The 25139-nt window shown below is 40.1% G+C and overlaps 1 protein-coding gene across 2 annotated transcripts in view; it reads left to right on the forward strand.

The window, feature by feature from the left end:
- Window positions 1-862: 862 nt before the first annotated feature.
- Window positions 863-25139, forward strand: part of MYO9B (myosin IXB) — a 35337-nt gene continuing 11060 nt past the window's right edge. The window contains exons 1-23 of one of the 2 annotated variants that reach the window (XM_086477376.1): window positions 863-1699; window positions 9641-9735; window positions 11427-11489; window positions 11614-11713; window positions 11845-11945; window positions 12163-12292; window positions 12773-12862; window positions 13102-13218; window positions 13517-13651; window positions 15602-15723; window positions 16324-16465; window positions 16744-16939; window positions 17524-17599; window positions 18059-18148; window positions 19192-19302; window positions 20378-20417; window positions 20963-21085; window positions 21458-21538; window positions 21744-21854; window positions 22411-22533; window positions 23061-23210; window positions 23319-23485; window positions 23851-24798. In XM_086477376.1, coding sequence (XP_086333502.1) covers window positions 863-1699; window positions 9641-9735; window positions 11427-11489; window positions 11614-11713; window positions 11845-11945; window positions 12163-12292; window positions 12773-12862; window positions 13102-13218; window positions 13517-13651; window positions 15602-15723; window positions 16324-16465; window positions 16744-16939; window positions 17524-17599; window positions 18059-18148; window positions 19192-19302; window positions 20378-20417; window positions 20963-21085; window positions 21458-21538; window positions 21744-21854; window positions 22411-22533; window positions 23061-23210; window positions 23319-23485; window positions 23851-24798 — 4148 coding nt within the window. The remainder of the gene's footprint in view (window positions 1700-9640; window positions 9736-11426; window positions 11490-11613; window positions 11714-11844; window positions 11946-12162; window positions 12293-12772; window positions 12863-13101; window positions 13219-13516; window positions 13652-15601; window positions 15724-16323; window positions 16466-16743; window positions 16940-17523; window positions 17600-18058; window positions 18149-19191; window positions 19303-20377; window positions 20418-20962; window positions 21086-21457; window positions 21539-21743; window positions 21855-22410; window positions 22534-23060; window positions 23211-23318; window positions 23486-23850; window positions 24799-25139) is intronic. The other variant, XM_086477377.1, reaches the window with a different exon arrangement.

Genomic DNA, 25139 nt, shown 5'->3' on the forward strand with positions numbered 1-25139 from the left:
GACCGATTTTACTTTATTACCTAAAATGGAAGATAAAAAGCATGTTCAAACCTTTCTGTAGCAAGGATGTGGTTCACTCAACTGAAATTAGCAGTCTCTTGTCTGGGTAAGTTATGCATGTTCAAGAAATCACTACGGTGTGCAGGGTTAGAGGGAGTTGACAGGAGTGTTTGCACTGTTCAGCTATAGGCCCTGTAAAGTCGAGTGGGGGTAAATACTGTACCTATCCCGTACCCCTCATGAAAAGAGATCAGCTGGGAGAAACAAAAAAAATGTGTGGATATCGGTGTCAGGACCGTTGTCTTCCTTGCAGCTGTGCACTGTCTTCTGCCGCAGTTCATGGCTGCTCTAAACAGGCACTGCTGGCTTGAGAAGTGATCAAACCCTGCTTCTACATCAAGCTGCTTTGCAGCTTTAAGGGAGGGTTTACGTGGGAGGATGAATAAATGTTTGTGGAGCCACACAGTGAAACGGGTCAGAGAAATTATCTGGGTTAAAACTAACCTGGGGAGACAAGGAAGTTTCAATTTGGACGTTTATCCCAGTTTAGTTTGCTTTGTGGCTGTATGAATGCTCGTGCTGCTGTAACAGGGAGGAAGGGCTGGCATGGGACTAGAAGGAAAAGTGGAAAAAGGGTAGATGCTGTGGCAGCTGGCTGAAATAATATGATGTGCATAAATGGTGCATTTGTTCTTTAATATAATCATTTCATTCTTATCTTCCAGAAAATAATACCTTGCCCTAATACCTCTTGTACACTTTTTTTTTAACATCTGACTTTTTTTCTTTTTTTCTCTTTTTTTAGACGATGGGCACTGCATATTAAGCAGGGGTGGAAGACTGAAGTCCATTTGGGGACAGAATGAGTTTAAAAGATGCTGACAGTGCAGTTTGCCAGGCAAAGGCAGCCTATAATCTTCATATTTACCCCCAGCTCTCAACAGAAAGTGCTCCCTGCTGCAAAGTGACAGCAACCAAGGACAGCACATCTTCAGATGTCATCAAGGACGTGATTAATATCTTAAACTTGGATGTCTCAAAACATTATGTGCTTGTGGAAGTAAAAGAATCGGGTGGTGAAGAATGGGTACTTGATATAAATGATTCTCCTGTTCATAGGGTTTTACTTTGGCCTCGTCGTGCTCAGGACGAGCATCCGCAAAAGGATGGGTACTACTTTCTTTTGCAAGAAAGGAACACTGATGGGACCATCAAATACGTCCAGATGCAGTTGCTTTCCAAGGAGACAGATGCTCGGCGACTGGTTGAAAGGGGCTTTCTTCCGTGGCATCAGGAGGACTTTGATGACTTGTGCAATCTCCCCAACTTAACGGAGACAACACTTCTAGAGAATCTCAAATGCCGCTTTCTGAAACACAAGATTTATACTTACGCAGGGAGTATTCTGATTGCAATTAACCCCTTCAAGTTCCTGCCCATTTATAACCCTAAATACGTCAAGATGTATGAGAATCATCAGCTTGGGAAGTTGGAGCCTCATATTTTTGCCATTGCTGATGTGGCTTATCACACAATGCTTAAAAAACACGTTAATCAGTGCATAGTTATATCAGGTGAAAGTGGGTCTGGGAAAACTCAAAGCACAAACTTCTTAATTCACTGCCTCACAGCACTGAGCCAGAAAGGGTACGCAAGTGGTGTGGAGAGAACTATTCTAGGAGCTGGACCAGTTCTGGAGGTAAATTTATGCTAAAATTGCATTCTGTGAAAAATATTTTGTGAAAACTTCAAGTAACTGCTGTCGAATACTGCTTTTGAGGGTCACCTGCTTGGTTTAGGCTTTAAATCTCACTGGGCTGCATTGGTGTTTGGCTGTGGTGCTTGACTGCTTCTAATTGATTTTCCTTAATTCATCCTTCCGTTCACTGAACTTCCTGTTGCTTTTAATTTATATTTGACTAAACTTTCCACCACTAAACACTAATATTCTGGGACAGAGGTTACCTGTGTTTCCATTTTTAAAGTTTTGATGGCATTTGAATCAAATTGTAAGTAAATGTTTTCATAAAAAGATTGTTCCACTGAAACATTAACTGCTTGGGGTAATCGTGCTTTTGTGTGTAAGCATGTCCTGCAGCATTTTATGAACTCGCTTTTTGAGGGAGTGAGTTCCTTTCTATGATTGTTTTGAAGAGAGCAACATTGTCAGTTGGGGAGAAAGTGACTGCTCTCCTTTCTAGCAGAAAGCAAAACTAGACACGTGAGAAGGGGTACAGCTTGGCTTGCGCGAGATAACGGCAGGACAAACTTAAACTGATCTTTCAGACTTTTACTCTCCCTTTTACACTCTCATCTGAAAGGAAAAACTGAAAGCTTGGGTGGGGATAGTTGTCACCCATAATAAAATCTTCCAACATCAAGAAGCTTGAACATGGCCATTGTAATTTTTTAGGTTTAAGTATTCTCAAATGTAACAGCACTTTCATTTAAAAAAAGTAAGCTTTTTTTTTAGCTTTTAGATAAAAATGTGAAAAAGCAATGGAGTTATAAATGTAACACATTTTCAAGTTTAAATGTGATTTGAAAGCTTTTCTGTAAAGAATGAGGAATATGTGCAAGTTCTTTTTTGCCTTACTTTCTGCTGCTTGAAAGAAGAAGTAAAATTGTTTGAGGTTTGTTGGTTGCTGGAGTTCAAGTTTGCAGTTCTAAACAGAAAACAGGAAGGGGTCACTGTGGAAAGCACTGTTTGATCAGCTGATCTTTCTGCCTCTGATAAAATTAACTGTTTCAGATCCTAGTCTGCTGGATGTGGTACAGCTGTGCCAGACCAGGTAGAGATGTAAAATCTTGTATTGTGGTTTGTCAGTTGAACGAGAAATGCGTGTATCCCTAGATTCAAAATTAAAATTAATAACTTTGCTGGGGTCACAGGTAGGTGTTGTGTATGTCCAGGAATGTTTAGGAGGGGGACGTTTGTGATTTCCTACAGGGAGATCAGTTGTCATAAGTACTGCAGGTCCTTCAGACTTCCACTAAGCATTTAGTAGTGCATTGCACGAGAAAAGTCTCGCTAGCTAGAAATATGATGACTGATTGAAAGCTCAGCTTGCAAAATTGCCAAATGGATTCCCACATGGCTGTTGGAGTACGATTGTCTAAAATGAGAGGCTCTCCTCTGAAATTCTCAGAGAAAGTTCTCGCTTCTTTGAGGGTGTTTTGTCAGTCACAAATTGATTCAGTGTAAACTTGTCCTCCCAAATATTGCAAAACCTAAAGGAGTTTATGACAACTAAATATAAAAATTGTAGGAACATTGGAATCCTAATGTCTTTCAGAATTGAATATATGTTTCTGTATTAAAAGTGTTATTCATTGACTTGAAATGATGGAGAAAGAAACATTTTTGAAACTTGCAGGGGATAAGATTTGTCCAGGCTGGAATAAATCACTGGGGTGCCTGTGGTTTTGTCAAACACTAAAGGTGGTGGGAATGTACTTCTCTGTTCACATAACTTCAGCAGACATCAAAAGTGGTGCTATGGTAGGATTAGAACGTAGAGAAGTAAAGTCAAGCTGTCCTACTTTGTGTGCAGCAGAGCGGATTCGGCTGACAGTGAAGCTTCCATGTTTCCCGATAAGGCTCTTGTGCAAGTCCGGTCACTAAGTGTAATTTTAAAAAACCAAGTCAAGTCTTGGTCTCGGGGAGGAATTCAGGGAAAGCTTACTCTGCTCTGTGGAAGTTATACTGACGACAAAATCTTCTGTTCCAGTTGGTCATTTCTAAATCCGAATGTGGTGACTCATTTGGGTTTTTACTTAAGGGAACTAAAGTGATACAAGGGAATTTTTCTCAAATGGATGTTTCAGGGGTTTTTTTGCATGAACGGTTTTGTAGTGTGCCTAAACTATTTGAGAATGTTCTATTTAATGTTGGGTTTGAGTCCTCATGAAAGGTGAAAATGTACTCCCGACTGAAGTCTGTTTCCCTGACTTTTGTGATGTAGAAGTTGGTTGCATTTTGGCTCAGAACTTCCCCTTTTTAGTGACCTCTTATTTTCCTGATGCCTAAGTAAAATGTGTGTTTATAGGCTGACCTTTTGTAAAAGTTCAAGGAGTTAAAGTGAACATTTCTAGCACAGAGAGGTGAGCACTATTGGTGTGTTATGAAAGTGAATTTCTAATTTTATCATCACATACTTGGTGAACTTGGAGACGTAGTTCTTACCGAATCCTGCTTCTGTGTTGGGTAACTAATGTCTATTCAAGTCTGTTAGTAATTTGCAGTTAAACATTAATATTTTAGTTCCTTGTTCACAATTTTTAGACTTTGAAGAACGGAGTTATAGCTGTACCATGAAAGGAGATTTGACCTTAAATGTTGCTTGACATTGCCTTCTCAAACATCTGAGAAATTAAATACATGATACTGAGACAGCATAGTTAAAAATTAAAATATTTAATTATTTAACACAATTTAACAATATTTAATTATTTAACACAATTGCTGTCACATGCGCTAGTGAAAGGAAAGCTGGTCACGGGTTAGTCTCTGATCCTCAGATGCTTCTTGCTCAACTTTGGTGTCAGGGTCTGAGCTGTTCATAAGATTCCTTGTTGGGGTTCTAATAAGCAGCGGTAACTTGCACTACCGATTGCTTTTGGCACTGCTTGCAGCTTTCTAGGGAAAAAGAGTCGGAAAGGCTGGCTGCTTCCCTGGGACAGTGATGCTTCAGCACAGCCTAAAGCCGTGTTTTGTGCTGGTTTTTGTCACTTCAGGAGACACACAGTTGCCGTAGCTGTATAGGATTTGCTCTCAGATTTTTTTTTTCTTTCATTGTTTCTCCAGGCTAGTGTAGATCATCTCTAGCGAAGAGCAATTTCTTTAAAACTGGTAGGAAGATAAAGATAGGCTCTGTTTTAAGATACTCCTGACTTTTTCATCCTCATCTAAATGTAGTGATTAAAGTATAGTTCCGTGACTTGGAGGTTTGCTTTCCTGTATTAACTGTCCGGTTCAGTTTACTTGTGGTGGAAGTCCTAAGAAGGGATTTACATTTTGGGGAAGGGAACTATTACTGGGGTCAGATTTGGAATAGTGAATCAACCCTTTGTTTATTTTATAGTCTTGAACAAGAGAATTAAGCCTTTCCATACACACTGAAGAAGTTTCCAAGAAATTTGTATTTCGCTTTCAGGGAAAAATGTCTTAAAATGCATGTTTTGGGTATAAAATGCACAGTGTGCAATCTAAGCTTCTGAACTTATTTTGGAGACCGAAAGTTAACTTACCAGATTTTTCAAGCCAATTAATTTAGTAAAGTGGCAGAAAACTGAGCAAGGGGACGGGAGCATGTGGTGAGGGACGTAGTAAGAGGGAATTGGAGCTTCCTCTTCTGGCAGCAAAGCTCCTGTTGGCTTGCTGGGTGTTGTTCAATGTAACCCTTGGAATCCTGGTCCGTTACAGAAGTTATTTTCTTGCTGTGCTGACAGTTTATTTCCCTTTGAAATGGAAGCTGAGGAGAGGCAGGACAGATGGAAATACTGGGCTTGTCATAACTTTTTCAAGTATTATTTTGAAACGGATTGCTTATTTCCGTTTGGATATGTTCTTGAAGATTTCTTAGTAGCACTGAACCATTCTTTCAAAAGAATTAAGGCCCAAATGTCCAACAGGAGGCATTCATTAAGTGGCGTTCTAAAAAAGGCAGCTGTAAATAGGAATGGATTAATATTGACAGCACAATTGGGTGGGTGGGGGGATAAGGTTTTCTAGAACTTCGCGTATTGAAAAGCTTGTTAAATTTCATGGTAGAAAGTAAACTTTTATGCTTTACCATTCTGTGGAAAACAGAGTAGAGCAATTTGCTGTCAGCTCTGTTTTCTTTATTACAGTCCCATTGTGCTTGTGGTTTTGGTATAAGATGGACTTAAGCTGAGTGGTGCTTCAACTCTGGTTTTCATTTGTATTTGCCGTAAAAGTCTGCATATATATATTTAGTGGGTGTAGTCTGTTCTATTTAAGGGAGAGTAGTTGTTTTGAGGCTATTATCTGCCTGTGTTTGTTTTAAGAATCATAATCAGAGGAGGAATGGAACTTCCTTTTTCCATTTGGTTGGATGTTACTAGCTTTTTTGGGAGCAATGTGTTGTTGCATACTTTTCCCTCCTGCACACGTCTCTTGGGGAAAAATCCCCTTGTCCTTTATACAACCTTACCGTAGTGGATTGCTGAGACTTCCCCAGGACATCGTACAGCATGCAGAGTTGCAGAATTACCCTGAACACTGCCACTGCTGTGTTGATGAGTGGGTATTTTGCAGCATGTTTGTGGAGACCACTGCTAAACTGGGTTCAACTCTGAAGCAGTCATTTCCTCTTCCAGGGTGTGTAACTTGAGTCTTCGATGTCATTTGGCATGTTAAAAGGTCGGTCTGTGCAGTGATGGTTCTGCCATGCACCAGAGTGGTTTACATAGAAACTCTGATAGCTTTTCCAGATTTTGGCAACTTTTATGAAAGAATTAAATGAGATTTTTAGTTGTGTTCCTGAGGTAAATGATAGGAGGATGTATGTGGTTCAGGGTTTTCTTTTTACAACAAATAAAAGGAGAACTTGGCATTTTTCTGAGTACTTTTGAAGCTGTCACTGTTGTAGGAGTTTTGAGTAGCAGACTCCAGTTTATGCCTCTTGCATTCCAAGGTAAGAGGATGGGTTGGATGACTTCCTGACTCCCGGAATAGGCTATCCCAGCTCTGGTTCCTGCTGGCCTTGGTCTGCTGTTTTTGACTCACCCTTTTTATATATAGCTGGTGTTCTGCATTGGAGAGATTTAGGTTTAGTTTTTCGGTTTTATTTGTCTCCTCATGGACTCACAAGGGAAAACAGTAAATGGGTTTGGTTATATAAATGATTATTTCTCTTAAGCTGAAATTGTTTCTTGACCCTTCACATCTTCTGAATTTATTTTGTAAAGGCTTAAGTGGTTCTCTAAAGGCAAACCAGGGAGATATTTCAGTGGAATTTGAGCTTTGTATAGAGTACCTGGCTACAATGATCTGCAAAAGATGCTTTCCATGCAGAGCAATGGCTAGGTGGTATGGGAGCTTAATTCTTATCTGTAATCCTTTTTTTTTTGGTAGGATAAAGCTACAGTAGGGTAAAGATATTTGACTGCTCAATACCAAAAATTTTTGCACTTTCCTGATTTGAGGCAATATGTTGAAAAATATGGTACCAGTGATTAGAGTTTAATGTTATAAAAAGCAAGTTCCCCACTCAAAATGTTAAGCGATTTGGAATGTTCTTTAAAAAGTTGTAGATGTTAAAGGCTCTTATGAGAAAACCATTCAGCACATGAAAACTTTCCTAAAAACTGATAATATTAGATCAGCTTTTAAGAATTTGCTGTATGCTTTGGCTAAATACCAGACACATGAGATCATAAGAGCCTTTAGTTTTAAACTGTATTCATTGCTTACATGAGTAATCACTAAGAAAAATTTTTCAGGAAGCCTGGGTTATGGGATTTCTTAACTCTTATCATGCCAAAATAGTTACTATTAAAAAATAACGTGGCAAATTTAGCTATAGTGTGTTCTGGTTTCTTGAATAAAACTAGCAAACTGATGTTAGAAAGTTAGAAAACTTTCTAAAAAGAAGTTTTTCCAGGATCAGTTTGCAAGCCCGCTTCTGCAGCCTGGCAAAGTTCACTACAGCAGATTTCTTGATACGCTGAATGGGAAGCTGGATGGTGTTCTTCAGAGCCGCTGTTGGTGGGAGAGAAATAGGGGTTTTGATTTACGAAGCAGACTGTTTGCTGTGCTGAAGTTACTGACCTTCCACTTTTGGTTTGGTGTCATTTGGTAACTGTAAAGAGTTGACTTGGATTTTATGCAGACATTAATGTGCATGTGTATGCAAAATGGGCTCTAAAAACCAAATCTGGGTGATAACTTGTTGGATAGTAGCTACAGAAAGATATTGATGACTCTGGTCAATGCTTGCTTTGAAAAATCTGAGTGGGGATGCTGTTTGCATTATAACACATGTAGCGTGATCTCTAGAAGGCTGAACTCAGCCCCAGCCATCTGTGAGCCCTGCTGGACACAAACCCTCTCTCTTTAGAAACCTGTTGAGTTTTCTGAAGTTACAGCAGAATCGCCCTGTGGGTTTTCCCCCTGTGCAGGAGGAGCTCCTTGAGCTTATTCCCTTAGGTCAGAAATAACGGTTGTCTGAAGAATTGTGGAAATCCTCCCAGTTTGTAAGAAGTTTCTCGGATTCTCTGAACACCAGGCAGCTGGCAGTAGGAATTGAGAACCAGTTTTGGAAACAGCGATCCAGGTGTCACACTGCAGTGCAGCTGCAACCCTTAAGGTAGTTTGGGGGAAAAAAAAAAAAAGCAGAGAGGGAAGAGTTTTAATATGCAGACAATTTGACTGTCATGAAAACAGTCCTCCCCTAGGATGTACACGGTAACTGGGCAGCTCTGTGTATAAGCAGTTGGCTCTGTTGTGTACAGTGCGCACGTCCATCATTCTCCGGATGTGTGAGTGTGTGTGCGGAGGAAGAGGGTGGCATTTTTGTGAAATCATTCCATGAATGTTCTATATTAGGGGAGGCGGATTTCCTAATGGAGGCCTTAATAGCTTGGAGCTTTAAGAGGAAATATCTGTGGCAGGAATTGCTGGTGATAGTCTGCACCGAGCAGTGTGTTTTTCTAAACAATTGCGTTTTACACAGGGTTTCTTTTATATGCTGGATTGCCTCGTGCATGTTAGCAGGACGACATATTTCTCTTAACCTAAGAACACATGCTTAACAGTTGATAAAGTTAAGGACATTCCCAAGAATGAATTCTACTGGACCTTTAGGTGTAGTAAATTATCTTCATAGTTCTGAAGCGTGGCTCAGGCAGAGGACATTCTGTGTGATGTGTGTACTAGCAACTATCAGAGGGCTCATGATCCAGGCAGAAGTATAAAAGATGCACGATGAGGATTTGTGCCACACCTGATTTTTTCCCCTTTCCTAACACCTTGCAATGAAACTCCATTTTTCGGTGTAGCGTTTGGAGTTAGCTGGCCAGTGGGTGTGACGTGGTTCTATAAACCAAAGATGGTTTTTTTTTGTTGCCTTCCTGTTTTTTGAATACACAACTTTGAAAATCGATGGGCTAACTTTATGAATGAGATCTTAATGTTCTGTTCTCACTTAGAGAAAAACTGTGTTTATTGTGAGATTTTTGAGTGGGAGCAGTACGTTGGGGAGTAGGACGTAGTTTGTGGCTTTTCTATGGGAGAGGCAATTTCAGGGTAGTTGTGCTGCTGTCTTCCTACTGAATGTCCTCTCTAAGGTCATAATTGTTAGTGATTGGGGCAGATTTATGCTCTTTAGCTGTGATAACCCCTCCTGTACTCTTAGAAATATCTAAATCTGTTATTCACTTTCCACAGTCCCTCAAATATTGTTGCGTGAGGCAAATAATACATGTATATAGGTCCATGAGGCACAGCGGAGGCTTCCTAAGCCGTCGTTTTGGTATCTGTAGGCTGCCAGTTCCATAGTAGTTCGAGTTTATACTGCAAGCTAGCAGGGGGCTGAACAATGAACAGGAGAGCTTGAAAAGTTTATGTTGGCATAGTTCATTTAATTGAAAACTAACTCATTTTGCTTTATTACAGGCATTTGGAAACGCAAAAACAGCCCATAACAATAACTCCAGTCGGTTTGGAAAGTTTATTCAAGTCAACTATTTAGAGAATGGTATTGTCCGAGGGTAAGTACAGTGTGAGGTTCTTCTGAGGCTGATCTCTGTGCTTCGGGAATTGGTGAAGAATCTGTTGTGTATAAAATGTCTTACTGAGGCTCTTTTCATGTGAGAAGAGCTTCCCGCTGTGGAGTTTTCAAGATTCCCGAACTCAGCTTTGTGGAATCATCACGTGATGCGTAATAGTCTTACCTTGCTGTACAACCACACCAGGTTAAAAATTTGGCTGCTGCTGCATCTTTACCTTCATGCTAGATGAAGGCTTTTTTCATAACACTCATTGTCCTCTCTGTTTTGCAATTAAAAGCAGAAGATCTGAATTTTTAAGAGGAGTTGCAGAGAAGTGAAATAGATTTGAGGAAGCCATTTTAAGGAAACAATTTAACGACCAGTTAGAGATAAAGAAGACTATGGAATTATGGTTTTACTTGACCTAATTGAAATTGCATACTTCTATCTGAAGGTCAAACATGAAATATTCTATACTTGCATTTAGTTTTTAAATATATCATAGTCACAGCTGACTCTTAGAATTGTATTTATATTTTTCACCCCATAGTAGATGCTATAATCTCTTACTTGTGTAGTTCCTTATTATTAAGCAAAGGTTATGTGTTGCTTTTAGTAGTGAGCACTTCAAGTTAAGAATTTTGTCCAAAAATTTTCTGTGATATTAGTAATTTGTGTGCAAATACCTGTGTAGTTACTTGTCTAATATCATGCCATAAAATCATTTCTTTCAGATCTTGCTTTGTAAAATGCATCTTAAAATTTTTAATGCTTGTGTCTGCAAAATTCACAGCAGCGTGTCCCACGTGTTGTCAAGATGTACCTGTGCTAGTTTCGGCGCAATCCCGTAACACATAATATTGGTACAGAATTGTGCCTGAAGCTGCAGCTCGCTGCACTGCGGTGTGTCACTAGCGATCACTGACTTGTGCTCCAGCGTGTCTTTCCTTTGAGTCTTCTTCATGCTTGCAGTTCTCAAAATGGTAATAGCATAGATGACTGGGAACTCTGTACCACGTTTGCTTTCAGTGTTGTTCTGAACGGAATTGGCACCTTTTCAGATGAAGTGGCACTAGCTCAGGAGATTGGTACAACTCAAATACATTTGTTTGGTCTTCAGCATGAGAAAAGCTGCTCAAACTTTGGCCTCATTCATTGTATCCCATGTCAAGGAGTTTAGATTATCATTTAGGAGATTACTTTATCAAACTGTAAGGAGCTTTCTGTCTGTCTGTCTCCCAATTTAGGCTGACATATATACTGTCATAAAAATGTAGCAAATTTACTAGATTGAGATCAGATAGTTATCTAGTATATTTTTGGGGTCTTGTAGTCCTAGCATTCCTTGTCAGGTAACTGTTAATCTCAGTAGATAAAATACTGTTAGCACTCTCCATATCTTGTATCTGCTTACAATTTTTCATCAGCAGTTTTCTAGCTTTGTCTGGCTTTTTCCAGTTATGTCTACTAAAACCAAGCACTGAAGATAGGTATTTCTTAGGTATTTCTCTTTGTTCCATATACAGTTCAATGTACTGAATTTTTTTGATTTAGATTTAAGACTAAGCTATTTTCTTGCATATTTTTGCGCACATTTCATTATTTGAACTGTCTAGGCAGTTGCTGTCTGATGTTTTGTGAGGTCTTGTCTTTTGCCCTCATGCCTTTTTCATTTTTTTGTGGTTCTTTAGGGCTGTTGTTGAAAAATACCTGCTTGAAAAATCTCGTCTAGTTTCTCAAGAAAAAGATGAAAGGTAAGAGGTTAATACAGTTTACTAACACAATTATGATGAGTACAAGAGTTTAAGAGCATCTAAATTATATAGAATAAACGAAAAATCCTTCTATTTTCATGAGAGAAATATATTGACTTTGTAGGAACTACCATGTCTTTTATTATTTGCTACTTGGAGTCAATGAGGAAGAGCGTAAAGAATTTCACCTCAAGCAACCCGAAGATTATTTCTACCTCAACCAGGTATGAACCAACGCGTTGACAACTGTCATCTGTCTGTTGTGTTAAAGATGGAGAGCAGAATAGATCATACTTGTTTTCTTGTGGTGTTTTGGCTTTGTTTTTTGCCTTTAATTTTTGATTTCTCTTCACAGCATAACTTGAAAATTGAAGATGAGGAAGATCTCCGACATGACTTTGAAAGATTAAAACAAGCCATGGAAATGGTTGGCTTCCTTTCAGCAACAAAAAAACAGTAAGTAGAATCCTTTAAGCTTCTGTTACTGACAGCTAGTTAATGTTCATGAGTTGCAGTAAGCTGTGTATGTGTTGGGATCACATTTAGTCCAGTAGGAAGCAAGGAGAGCTGATTTGAGGGCTTACAGACAAATCCTTGAAGTAGAATTAATCTCTAACTTGTTATGATGAGCTCGTAAGAAAGACTCTTTAAAAATTCAATTTTTCTTCCTTAGGATTTTTTCAGTACTTTCAGCTATTCTTTATTTGGGCAACGTTACGTACAAGAAGAAAGCTACAGGTCGTGATGAAGGGTTGGAAGTGGGACCTCCTGAAGTGTTGGACATTCTTTCCCAGCTTTTGAAAGTAGAGTATTTCTCTTGAGCTCTCACGTTTGATACACCTTTTTGTCGTGCTCTACCTCAGCATTTTACTTCAGTATCTTGTTGCCCAGTTTGCTGTATCCAGATCTGGTTTATGGTACTTCCACAACATTTACCTTATGGGAGGGGAAATGGATGAGATTGGTGAAATTATTGGGTTAGGGATGGAATATAGCCCGTAGCATGGAAACAGGATTTGTTTACTCACTGGTCATAGAGCTAAGCAGCAATAAATTTAGTGGAGATGTGTTCTTCGCCACCATAGGGAAACATCTGAGTGAATCTAAACTGAGAATAATGGAAAGAAGTTGAAGAACTTGTAAAGCTATTGATGACTCATAAACATAGCTGTTGTTAAAGAGGTTGGGCTTCTCCGAGGAAATTGTATGTCCGCTGTTGCTATCGGATTACTTATTGGGGACTTTGAGGGTGACATTAACTCTTGTTCTTGCTTGTTTTGAAGGTTAAACGAGAAATTCTAGTAGAAGTGCTAACAAAAAGAAAAACTGTGACTGCTAACGATAAGCTTATTTTGCCATATAGTCTCAATGAGGTGAGTAAACGAACACTAGCAGAATGATGTTAAATAACTGAAACTTGCTTTTTTGGATAAAGCAAGCTAATGTGGTACACTTTTACGTTTAGCGAGGGATGTTTGGAAAGTTAGACATTAGTGTTAAAGGAAAAGTTTGGTTTTATTTGTCTCTGCTAGGTTTGTAACCTTTGAGGGACACTGGTCTGAAACAGAAATGCTTTTTTAAAACAAAGTTCTGAACATTGTTTCATCTGCAGGCAATAACAGCTCGTGATTCAATGGCAAAGTCCTTATACAGTGCTCTGTTTGATTGGATTGTTCTGCGAATTAATCATGCACTTCTTAATAAGAAGGACATGGAGGAATCTGTTACAGTAAGTTTCTCACAAAAACAAGTCTTTGTTTTTCTCACAAAACCACGTTGTGTATTTAGAGCTGACAGGCAATGCTATAGATGACATGTTCAGATATCTGGGATAAATTTTGATTCTTCTGAAGTCCATGGTGAATTTCTTGGTAATATTTAATGGTCTCTGTTTTCACCAGAGACATAACTGTTAAGTATTCATCATCTATTAGCATACACTAAAGTGCTTTTTGTAATGGTTAGCTGTTGGCGGTTGAGTTGCTGCAGGACAGACTGCTTAACTACATTTCCTCATCTTCTTTTAGTGTTTGTCCATTGGTGTACTTGATATTTTTGGATTTGAAGACTTTGAAACCAACAGCTTTGAACAGTTCTGTATAAATTATGCAAATGAGCAGCTGCAGTATTATTTCAATCAGCATATTTTCAAATTGGAACAGGTAAGAAATTAGAGTTGCTGAAACAAAACCTTTTTTTTTATCAAGTGCTTATATATTATCAACCTTAGCCACTACTCTGCAAAACCCCATGGCATAATTTTTGTAATTGCTTGAATATATTTCCTAAAGTCTCATTTTTTCATTTCGTGTTTTGTTATCACTTGTTATTGTGTAACAGTTGTAGCTTTGCTGTATTTAGTGCTCTACAAATGCTAATGATAGCGGGGTCTTTCTTCAGAGGGCTGGCGTTACGTTTCTGCTTGACTGCAAGAAACTAAAAAGACATTGAGACAATAATCCCAGACAGAAGTCAGATGAAACTGTAAACTTTGAGATTGAAAGTCTGTAGGTGAGGTGTTTGTTTCAGGGGGGTTTTGGGTGGGTTTTTTTGGTGGGGTTTTGTTCTTTTTGGAGATGAGGTGTTTGTTTCAGGTTTTTGTTTTGTTTTAATGGTGGTTTTTGGTCAGTTTGTAAATATTTAATAACCAGTCTTTGTTGCTTCTTCCACCTGACTGCATTTGGGAGATAGAACTGTATGTTGATATTGGCAGGAGTTCTGAAATCCTGGTACTGCTGGTGTGTGTTAATTTACTTGTTTGCAGATGGTATCATCTTACAGAGCACTTCGAGTGCTGCAGGATCTTGTTTCCAGGCGCAGGTTTGGGGTTTTTTTTTTGCTCTAGACTTGGATTTTTTTCTCGTTTGTGCTAAAGTGTTGTTCTCAGGTCACTCTGCTGAAAGAAAGAAGTCATTCTGCAGTGTGTAGATAGCTTTAAACAAGCATTTTAGAGAGAAGAAAATTACCAAACATACAAACTTGGTATGTAAACATAATGTTGATGTCCCTGTTTTGTAACTTAAGACAGAAGTGGCTTTCCAGGAGTAAATAGTTACATTGTTTTATTTTTTCTAATGCCGTTTTTCCAAATAAGCTTAATCCTTGAATGACCCATTTCCTGTATCTCTTGCAGCATGAGGGCCCTCGGGGGGATCTCGATATCTTTTTAAAGAAAGAGGTTTTTGTCCCTGGAAAAGGGCATTTCAGTTCTGTAATGTGGCGTGCACACTGAGCAGCCTGTCATTAGGCAGACTGAATTCTACCTACTTAAAAACAATCCAGTTCTTATCATCATTGTCGTCATCATATAGAACAGTGAGAGGTGCTCTTTGTCTTTTGTTAAACGTTAAACTGATTTAGTTAATTTTCTGTGCAATATCTTTTTTTACATTAGTATCTTATCAATAGGGGTTTATTTCTGTGGGCATTTACAGCATTAAGAAAACCTGGTATTTTGGTTCCGTATCTTAATGGCAAGCTTGCCCTGTCAAGCATTTGGTGCGTTGTCATTTCAGCAGAAGAGCTTTGTGCTCTCCTGTCAGAGAGCTCCAAGTTTTCTGAACCAAAGCGATACGCGTTGCTTCCTTAGGGAAGTTCTGCTGTTGATGTTGTGTAGGGTTTAGCTGCCTGTTTTGAAACTGCTGTTGTTTCGTCTGACAGGGCAGTTTGGAAATTCTGGAGCTTGATATTAAATATTTGTCATTTCCCGTAGTAGAACAACTATGGCAGAGAAAAATAGAGTTAAATTTCTCCAATATACGTCTGCGGAGGGTTTTAACGTAACGATGTACATGCAATGTCTAACTCCACGTTCATAGGCTGCCAATTGCTGGGAAGGCACAGCAAAACATTCTTTCCACTGTTTTGGTTTTTAAATAGTTTTACCCCAAGCATCCGCTGTTGAGTCACTTGCCTAGGTGGACCTTTGAGCTCACCCAATATGCCTGCTGTTCTCTTCTTATTTATAAATTTTCCTTATTTTTGTTTCTGCTGCCTGAACTAACAAACTCAACTTGCCATAGCTGTTCAAGGATGTCTTTTCAGCACTTAGACCACAGGACATTAAAGGTCAGGGCACTGTACTGATGAGGGAATTTTCTTGAGCTACACAGGAGGAATATAAGAGTGAAGGGATCACTTGGCACAATATTGACTATACTGATAATGTGGCCTGCATTCACTTAATCAGCAAGAAGCCCACTGGCCTCTTCTATCTTCTGGATGAAGAAAGCAAGTAAGCAACAAACATCTTCTGAAAAAAAATGTGTGGCAGGGAGGAGGGAAGGACTGTGCAAGGGAACAGGAATACAGCACTTTAAAAAGGAGAGGAATGTTGTGGGAAGCAAAGGGTCGTCTTATGACTATGATCTGCACCCTAGTTTGCTTCTAATGACTCCAATATGGTGGTGATTTTAATTGATGCTAAAATTGAACTTTGGCTTAAGCAAACATAGAAACTTTCACCTTTGTGTTTTACCACGGAATTACAAGTAAAGTAAAATGCATGTGTGTAAGTCTTTGGAACATTAAGTAGCAAATGTGGTAAATAGTTAATGTGGTGCTAACTAGACGTGGCTGGTGAAGTGGGAGGAAACACTGATGTGCACTTGAAAACTCTGAATATTCTGCTGTATGTGGAGATGTTTGATTTTGGTCCAGAAATTAATCCCACCTCTAAGATTCGAAGCAGGTGTGTAAGTCTCAATTAAAGGGTAGAGATCTTGGAGAATACGATACTTTCCGCAAGGATCAATAGGTGTTCTTCACTCTGTCACCTTGCACCTCAGTAAATGTATTTGGAAAATAGCTGACATCTTTTGTTTTGTATTCCTAGTTTTCCGCATGCCACCAACCAAACTCTACTTGCAAAATTCAAACAGCAGCATGAGGAGAACAAGTTTTTTGTTGGAACCCCAGTGATGGAGCCTGCTTTTATTATTCGACACTTTGCCGGGAAAGTTAAATACCAGATAAAAGTAGGTGATAGATCTGATGGCCGCAAAAAAAAAAGTATTCCTTACCTCGCTGATAGTTTTTGTCAGGGTATGGAAAATTTGCTGGGAGTGGGCTGGATCAGATGTGTCCTCAGATGTACTTTAGATTTTTTTTTTCTTGGTGGTGGTGTAGACTGGAGGATAATGCTCACTATAGTGGGAACTATTTAGAATAACGAATTCTTCTGGATAATAATTAATATCTTGGGTCAAAACACAGCTTTCCTGAGGGCTTGTGGTTCAATGTCCCTGTTCTGCAGGATTTCAGAGAGAAAAATATGGATTACATGAGACCAGATATTGTTGCTTTGCTACGAAGCAGTGACAGCGCTTACGTTCGGGAGCTGATCGGAATGGACCCCGTAGCTGTGTTCCGTTGGGCAGTTCTGCGAGCAGCTATTCGAGCGATGGCTGTCTTTGCAGAAGCTGGGCGCCAGAGAGCTCAGAAAACTGCAGGTATGGTGTGAAAAAAGGGTCTGGAAACGCTTTCAAATACTGTGGAGTTGGTTAGTGCGTGTGGACAGAACTATCAGACTGCTGACAGAACCTTGTCATCCAGATGCGATCTTAGGTTGGTCCTAAGAGCTAAACTGACTTGTGAAAATGGCTTACCATTCCCACACTGAGGAGTTGTCAGTGTTTTATCTGAGATCATTCAAACTGTGTCCTCCAGTAATTGTACCATTTCCAGTAGGCTGTGCCAAATTTGAAGTCCTATTTGTAAAAGCTGGGGGAGATACTACTAGTTCTAATATGCGTGCTTGTTGTATTGCTGGTTTTGATTTTCTCAGACCTCCCTGAAGTTTCAAATAAGTATTCGGGATTAAATACTATTTTTGAAAAGCTTTTCTGAGCAGCTGCAATTTACCTTCTGGTAGTAGGGAGTTTGAGAAACAAAGTGGTCTCGCTCGATAGCTAAAGTACTAGACAAAAACTCCAGGCCCTTGGATACGTATTCTACTTGCTGCAGTTGGTGGGGTTTTTTGTTTGTTATGCTCATGTCTTTGTCAAAATGCAACTTGTTGATTATTTCGTAACAGGAGTGGTACGTCAAGGACCCAGAGTTCCCCTTGGAGAGCTCCAGAGATCAAATACACCAGTAGAAAAAGTTTATCGGTGAGAAACACATACTTAACCCGTATGAGGGAAAAGACCTGAATTGCCAAGTCGTGCTTTCATATATCAAATGTCAACTAGATTTTTCCACAAGGATAGCAAGTTTTATTTCTACTGTCTTGTTTTGTTTAGCCTTTTTAATACTATCAAAACAATACTCTAGCTTATTTTATGTAAGACCCAGTGCTACCAAATGTCGGTGACGGCCTCAGTTCCGTTAACAACTGGGGTTTTGAGTTCTCTGTCTGTGCCTTGTACACACTGCGTTTAGCATCGTGTGTTCCTCTGCAGCCAGTCTGTGTCACTGAAGGACTCGTAGGAGCACTTGTGCTATTTGCAGCCTTCTGACATGATTAGGAGGCAGGGCAAGTCCTGCAGCACTGCCTCCACACGCTGCTCTATATAGGCATATTTGCCTCTCTATGGAGTATTTAGGTTTTATACATGTTCCTTTTGCAGCTGCTCAGTGCTTGATTTCTCATTTGATTGTTCTGAGGATTTCGATATAAATGCTTTTGAAGACATCATTTCTTTTTATGAAAACAAGAAGTAAGTAGAAATAGGCCTGCGCTTACAGGCCAGGGAGGCACATTCCTGTACAGACTGACCTTCTGAGCTTGCTCTGTGTAAAAGCGAAGCCATGAATGCACCTAAAGTAGTGACTTCGTGCTGCTTCGTAACTGCTTCATCCTGGACAGTCTGTCACTTGTGGCAATTAAGAACTAAAGATACAATTCAGGTGAAAGGATTGGACGTAGCGTAACCTGTTTCCCTGGGATATTTTAAACCAAAATCTTGATATTCAAAAATATTCAGCGGTACCAAGGGAAGCAAGCAACTGTCTGTAATAATGTTGCTGCCTCAGCGAGCAGCTCAGAGTGGTGATAGCTTCTAACAGTCAGAAGTGATTCTTAACGCTTCTGTTATTTTTGGTTTGTGCCTCTCTGGAGAGTAAAGAAGGTAAGTTCTGTGCCAAGACACAACACTTCACAAGCACGGTGCATGCTTAAAATAATGGAATCTGCCACGAATTAGGGACCATCCCAGGCTTACTTTGAAAAGGTAAACATGTGAGTAAGTTTGAAATGGAAATGAAAAACAAAATTTCATCAAGTATTTCTGTAATAGCTACTTTTTACTTACTCTTCTGGTGTAAGTCTGCTTAAGCAGCCTCATTGTAGTACTTAAATCTATATAAAAAAAAATTACTGCTTGATTATGAAGAAGCTTTTATCTGTCTGAAAAGGCTACTTAGCTTAACAAAAAAGGTTCCTTGCCCATTAAGGACATCTTGCTAAATTTCCCTCTGTTTTCTGAATTGACGGCTCAAGAATTTACATTGAAAGGTAGAATTAGAGATTAAGTTTAGTATAAGGCCCTGGTAATGAAATTTTAGGGCACTGACAGAGTAGAAAGTGCTGACTTGACATCAGAATCATTCATGCTTAGGAAAAAGTAGTCTGGGATTGACCTGCTACTGTTTGGAGCACACTTGGTGATGGGGTCTCTTGGGTTTTTAACTCCCTTTTTCCACCTCTCTCATGGCTGTGTATCTTTGTTTGCCATCTTTGTTTTGCTGTGAATCATTTTAGAGACATGCATGAACAAATCATCGCAAGTATTAAAGGACTTCCATGGCAGGGTGATGATCCCTGTAAGCTGCTTCGGTCACTCAGTCGGCTTCAACACCGCTCCCACTTCATGTGAGTTCTGGTGCTCTAGGTATTGCTTTGGAAGTGCAACAGTAACCAAGCAGTTATTCTAGTCCATAAAAAAATATACTTGTCCCAAGTTTGTCTTCTGCAAAAAACTGAACAAGACAGTTAAGTATAAAATAATTCCTTCTAAAAAATATAAAGGCTATAGAGAATGCTTTGTTACTTCATTGCATTAGCTGAAACGTAAACCTACTTGTCATGGAAACTTGCTTTAAAACCCAAGTGTGTAGTATAGGCTTGTTGTTGCAAAATGTTGGGTACTGAAACCTCTCACAGGTTATAACCAATGGTTTCCTGAAATTCAGGGTGCTGATGCTGGGTATGCTCCTGGGTTAAGACTCTTCACACGTGCACACCTCTGCACGTGTAAGATGATCAGTCTGTGGCCCAACGTACAATAAATAAATGTGACGTGGGTGGCATGGCGTTGGAGCATGCCTTACATCGTGGAGCTAACACGCTTGGAACTAGGAGGCTGTGAACTACAGCCTTGTTTCCGAGAGCTTCCGCTTCTAGTCACTGTCTGGGTGTGGATGAGAGCAATGCCAGGAGGTTCTGGGGATGATTCAGACATCTCAGAATTTGTAAGTGGAGCCTGAGGCCCGTGTTGTCCTTCTGTGAGCAGTTAAATACTTTCACAGGGGTTCTGGTGCAAGCAGCAGTAACTTCTGACTCAAGTATTTTTATTTGATAGTGCCTTAGTATTATCATGTGAGTTCAAGGACTGCACAGGTAGCTACATAGAATAACTTGCACAAAAATAGTCTATGTAACAGTGCAGGTTCTAATAGCTTTAGCTCTAGAGAAAATGTTTCACTTTTGAAAGCTGCTAATACCTACGGAGTTTATTTCTTAAAAAAAAAAATTCTCGTTACGAAGCAGTTTGCATTTCTTGCATTGATCACTTGTAAGAGATGTGCATGAACACACCCTGATGCTGTTGTGCTAATTTTCCTCTATCCTTCATCTTGCCTCATAAATTGCACCAACTTATGGCTTGCTGAAATAACCAAAATCCTGTGTATTTTTTTTTCTTAAATGATCTTTAATATCTTAACAGGAAAAGTAGAGGTATCAAACAAAAGCAGATCATTCCCAAGGTAAAGTTATTTAGTAAATTTAAATTTCTCTTGGGTTTTGTTGGTTTGGTTTCGGGTGGGGGTTTTTTCCACTGTAAACATTCATTTTGATTGACAGAACTCGCTTCAGAAAATACTGTTTCATAGTGTAGGGAAGCTGTATCATTTATCCTCTAAAACTTCTTTTTTGACACTATAAGGGATAGGTAAATGTTCACCTTTATCAGAATTGCTGAACAGGAAAAAATAGTGACTTGGCATCTGTTTAATTAGACTAGAGATGCCATAAATACATAAAGCCGTTTCTAATCAAGTCGTGGGAGGCAAACACAGTCATTATGTAATTCTCCTTGTTCACCTTATGCTCTTGGGATGGGGCAATGGAAAAGTTTCACTCTTAAGAAGGTGCTTTGGTCCAAAATAGAAATAATCATGAAGTGTAACAAGTCGTTGAATGTCGAGCTCTGGGTAGCTGGTTTCATTCTTACTCATTTTGATGCAGACAGAAGTATTTCCCTTTCAGCTAAGAGACTTGCACTGTGTTAATTTTGAAAACTTTCTTCTAGAACTTGCTGGATTCCAAATCTCTGAAGCTCATAGTAAGCATGACTCTTCATGATCGAACTACGAAATCCCTCTTGCACTTACACAAGAAGAAGAAACCCCCTAGCATAAGCGCACAGTTCCAGGTAGGTGACTGATGTGGTGTTACGCGCCTCAGTGCACCCTGACCTCATGGGAACAGACCTTCCTGGTCTGATCCAGGCTGATCTTGCTGAAAAAACAGCCGTTTTTATTCTTGGGGTTTGTCTGATGTCAGATTTATTACTTGATTAAAGTTAGACTACATTTAGAGACTGCCCTTGTGCTATGAAATGTGTTGGGTCTCTGCACCAATCAGCCTCATCCTTGTATGCAGGTTTGGTGCTGCTGTTACAGCATATGCAAACCCCACTTCTAATTATCTTGAGAAAAGGTAAAACCAAGAAGCTGTACTGCAGTCAAATGCAACTCCAAATGCCCATATCTGAAGAAAAATGTTTCTGAATATTTCATTTCAGACTTCACTTAATAAGTTATTGGAGACACTGGGTAAAGCTGAGCCGTTCTTCATCCGTTGCATCCGCTCCAATGCTGAGAAGGTAAGTGCCTTAGGAGCTGAGCTGCTCCCACTGCTGAGGACCTTAAGTCTCCCAGCCCTGTCATACATCTCTTCCAACTTGTCCACTGTCATTCTGTATGAAAGGGAAAGGTAACTAGGGTGTGACCGCAGACTCTGCTTGCTCTACTGGACAGACATAGGACTCTTCAGGCATTTACTAGCTGTTGGCTGCTGATCTTTTTCAGAAAGAGATGCTTTTTGATGAGAGCTTGGTGCTTCAGCAGTTAAGATACACTGGCATGCTAGAAACCGTGCGCATCAGAAGATCTGGCTACAGTGCCAAATACACATTCCAGGTATGTGAGGAACCAGAAGTGGATTATGCTTTCAGAAATATCTGCTGCTCTTGGAAAACCACGCGTTGCCTCAGAGTCTTTGTGTCTCTCTTCACCCGAAGCTCACACCCACTTGGGATGAATTGTAAAAATTCACTGTAGTCTTGACAGAGCCCGCATGGTAACAAGTTGTAATCTAAACTATTGTGAGAGTCATTGACCAGTAAGTTGTTCTACTTGTTGCATGAAGGAAAGCATTCTGAGCGCTGTGTTGTGAACATAAGCAGTCAGTGCTGCACGTTGCTGTCCCCATATGTGAATCGATTTGCTATAAAATACTCTGTATGTGTCACTTCATAGATCACATATAGGTGTCCTTTACTAACTGGTTAACTGGAGGCTGAGTGAAGCCTGCATTTACAGAGTAGGAAAAGATAGCTCAGTTCGGAGTGAGAAATAAGTACTTTCAAACCCCCGTAGCTTAGGTGTCTTAGCCATGTTTTAGAAATCTAGTTAAAACTCCAAACTTGTGAGTTGCCTTCTAACTTTGATCTCTTGCTGTCTCTGCTTTTCACAGGAATTCATAGACCAGTTTCAGGTGTTACTGCCCAAAAATGCCAAAGCCTCTAAGGAAGACATTTGTGTTTATTTGAATAAACTAAAACTGGATGAAAACTACTATCAAATAGGGAAGACCAAGGTCTGTGAAACTTTCTGTAAGCCAGTAACAAATGCTGATGTACACGGCAAAATTTAGTGCCGTTCATTTACACGTGTTGCTCTTTTCTGCGTTTTGTATTTCAATTAGCTTTTTAGCTCTCATGTTTTAACACTTGTGACAGTTAAAATAGCTGATTAGTAGTTAGTAGTTGCCTCCGTGTTTGTGATGTCAACCTGTCGTCTTGCAATACAGTACAATTCTGTATTATATGGATATTACTTTTGGGAAATGGTTGCTGTTGACGTTTGTCAAACAGGTCGATGTTTTTGTTTTAGAAGGGTTCTATGATTTGAAGGCTGTAAGTACAGTTGTGTGTTTTAGAATCCAAACACTGAGATTTGGTGAAACAGAAGAACTTTTCCTTTTTGGGTGTGCTGTCAGCTGATAAGGTTTGCTTCAGTGATAAGCATTAGCGCTCTCATCTTTTGGCTTGTGGAGGTACCTCCAGTGGGGGCTGAAAGGCTCCTATTAACTGTTTATTGGTGGATCTTTCTTTAACTGAACAGGTTTTTATGAAAGAGGCCGAACGGCAGATGCTACAGGATACACTACATAAAGAAGTGATCAGGAAAATCATTCTCCTTCAGAGCTGGCTCAGGATGGTTTTAGAAAGAAGACGCTTTCTCAGAACACGGCAGGCAGCCATTGTTTTACAGGTATCTCTGAGAATTGTCAATCTTCTTTTCCTGACAAACAAACCAACCCTCTCAAATAATACTCCCCAACTTCCAGTACCCCTTCCTTACTTTCCTCTCCTTTCTTAGGCTTGCTGGCGTTCCCGTTGCGTTAGGATGGCCCTGCAGAGGAAAAATGCTGCCATTTATATTCAGTCAGCATGGCGAAGATACAGGGAGCGAAAACGCTACCTTCAGCAGAAGAGGAGAATTTGTCTCCTGCAAGCCATGGTCAGAGGGCACCTACAGCGCAAGAGGTAAAGGCAGAGGAGCACTGTGATATGAAAACGTGCATTTTAACCACTTAACTGCTTGGCTTCACTTGCCAAGCTCAGTTACGCTGTGATATGTTGACTTAGTAAACAGCATAGACAGAGTTATTACCATGTGTTACCGCCAGTGGTGTGTGGAAACTGGGTAAGTGCTTAGTACCTGAGCATTACTCAGCTGAGCTGCACTGATGCATGCCAGTCTGAATAAGCAGACCTCCATGCAGTCATAAGGGGACTGTAGGTGTATTTGTACTTTGTGTCTGTATTTAGGCTGCATTTGATCAGTTGGGTACTTCTCTTGACCACTGGGCACTAAATATTTGTGTTTTCATCTTACAAATTCTTAACAGATTTCAGAAAATGACTGTAGAAAAGCAGAAAGCTGAAGAAAGGCAGAGAGAAATGCAGGAAGATCAAGCCAGAGAGAATGATGAGAGCAAGGACGAGCACAGTGAAGCAGCAACAGATCAGTTGCCTGTGAAACACAAGTCAGAGCTGGATCAAGCTGTTGGAGACGGAAGTCAAGCTCCAAATGAGCAAGCGGAAAACCTGAGCTCATCTGAAAAGGCCACGTTACCCCAGAAGAACCTGACAGAGGGCTCTGAGAAAGTGACAAACAGCCGGGAGAAACGCGAATCTCGCCGGCAGAGGGGGCTGGAACATAACGAGTTACAGAATAAGCATGTCTTGTTTTCCTTCGAAGGACCATCTTTACTGTGCCATGAGGAACAAACCTCTTCAGAAGAGGCCCTGGACACTGTTCCAGTGCCAAAGAAATCCACAGCACAAGATACTGCCCTTCAAGGAAGCGGTGAGGGAGAGAAAAGTCCAAGTGAAGAAAAAGCTCTCTTGGACACGCCACTGTCAAGTGAGATAAAAGAAAGTTCCATTCCTGAGCAACCACCTGTATCGGGAGTCGATGATAAGGCAGTTGATAGAATGCAAACACAAGGGAATCAAAATAACCAGATAAAAGGCAGCCAAAGCTTTAACTGCCCCGAAAGGCCGACAAATCTTGCACTGAATCTCCGTAATACACTGTCTGCTACTGGGAGCTTTCAAACTTCAGCTGAATGCTGGGCAGATAAAAACAAACGTCTTGTTCAGAAGGCAACCAAAGATCTGGATAGTCCCACTTCTTCTGCAATCCAGCGATACGTGGATGACCCAGGGAAGCTAAAGTACAAGAGAGAGAAGTGGAAAGGAAAGCGACAGTCTGATGCCTGTCAGAATGATATGCTGAGTCAGTCTTTGGATGAAAGAACACGTGCAGATAAGTCTCCTCAGGACCAGCTCGAGTAAGGGCAGCTTCTTAATTATTTTGACTTTTTCTGAAAACGGAGATCTGTAATATTTTAAAATAGAGAACTCCTGAGAGCCTGTACCTCTGGCCATGTTATGGGAGGAAATAGAGCTGTGAACAACTGCTGCTCTTCTGTGGCTCCCAGTCCTGCAGTTGAATCTGTTACGGGTAGAATGTTTTCAGAAGCTAACAAAAGATACAAAGCCTGCCTTGCTGAATTAAAATGGAGAGTCAGGGCTTTAGTTAAAGTAGTGTCTGGAGTTTATTTTCATGTGTCTTTTGTGCACCTAAAACAAAGTTTTAGTGACCTGCAGTTTGCCAGCATCATCCCTCTGA

Source organism: Leptosomus discolor, chromosome 24 (genome assembly GCF_034619465.1).
Source record: "Leptosomus discolor isolate bLepDis1 chromosome 24, bLepDis1.hap2, whole genome shotgun sequence".
NCBI lineage: Eukaryota > Metazoa > Chordata > Aves > Leptosomiformes > Leptosomidae > Leptosomus > Leptosomus discolor.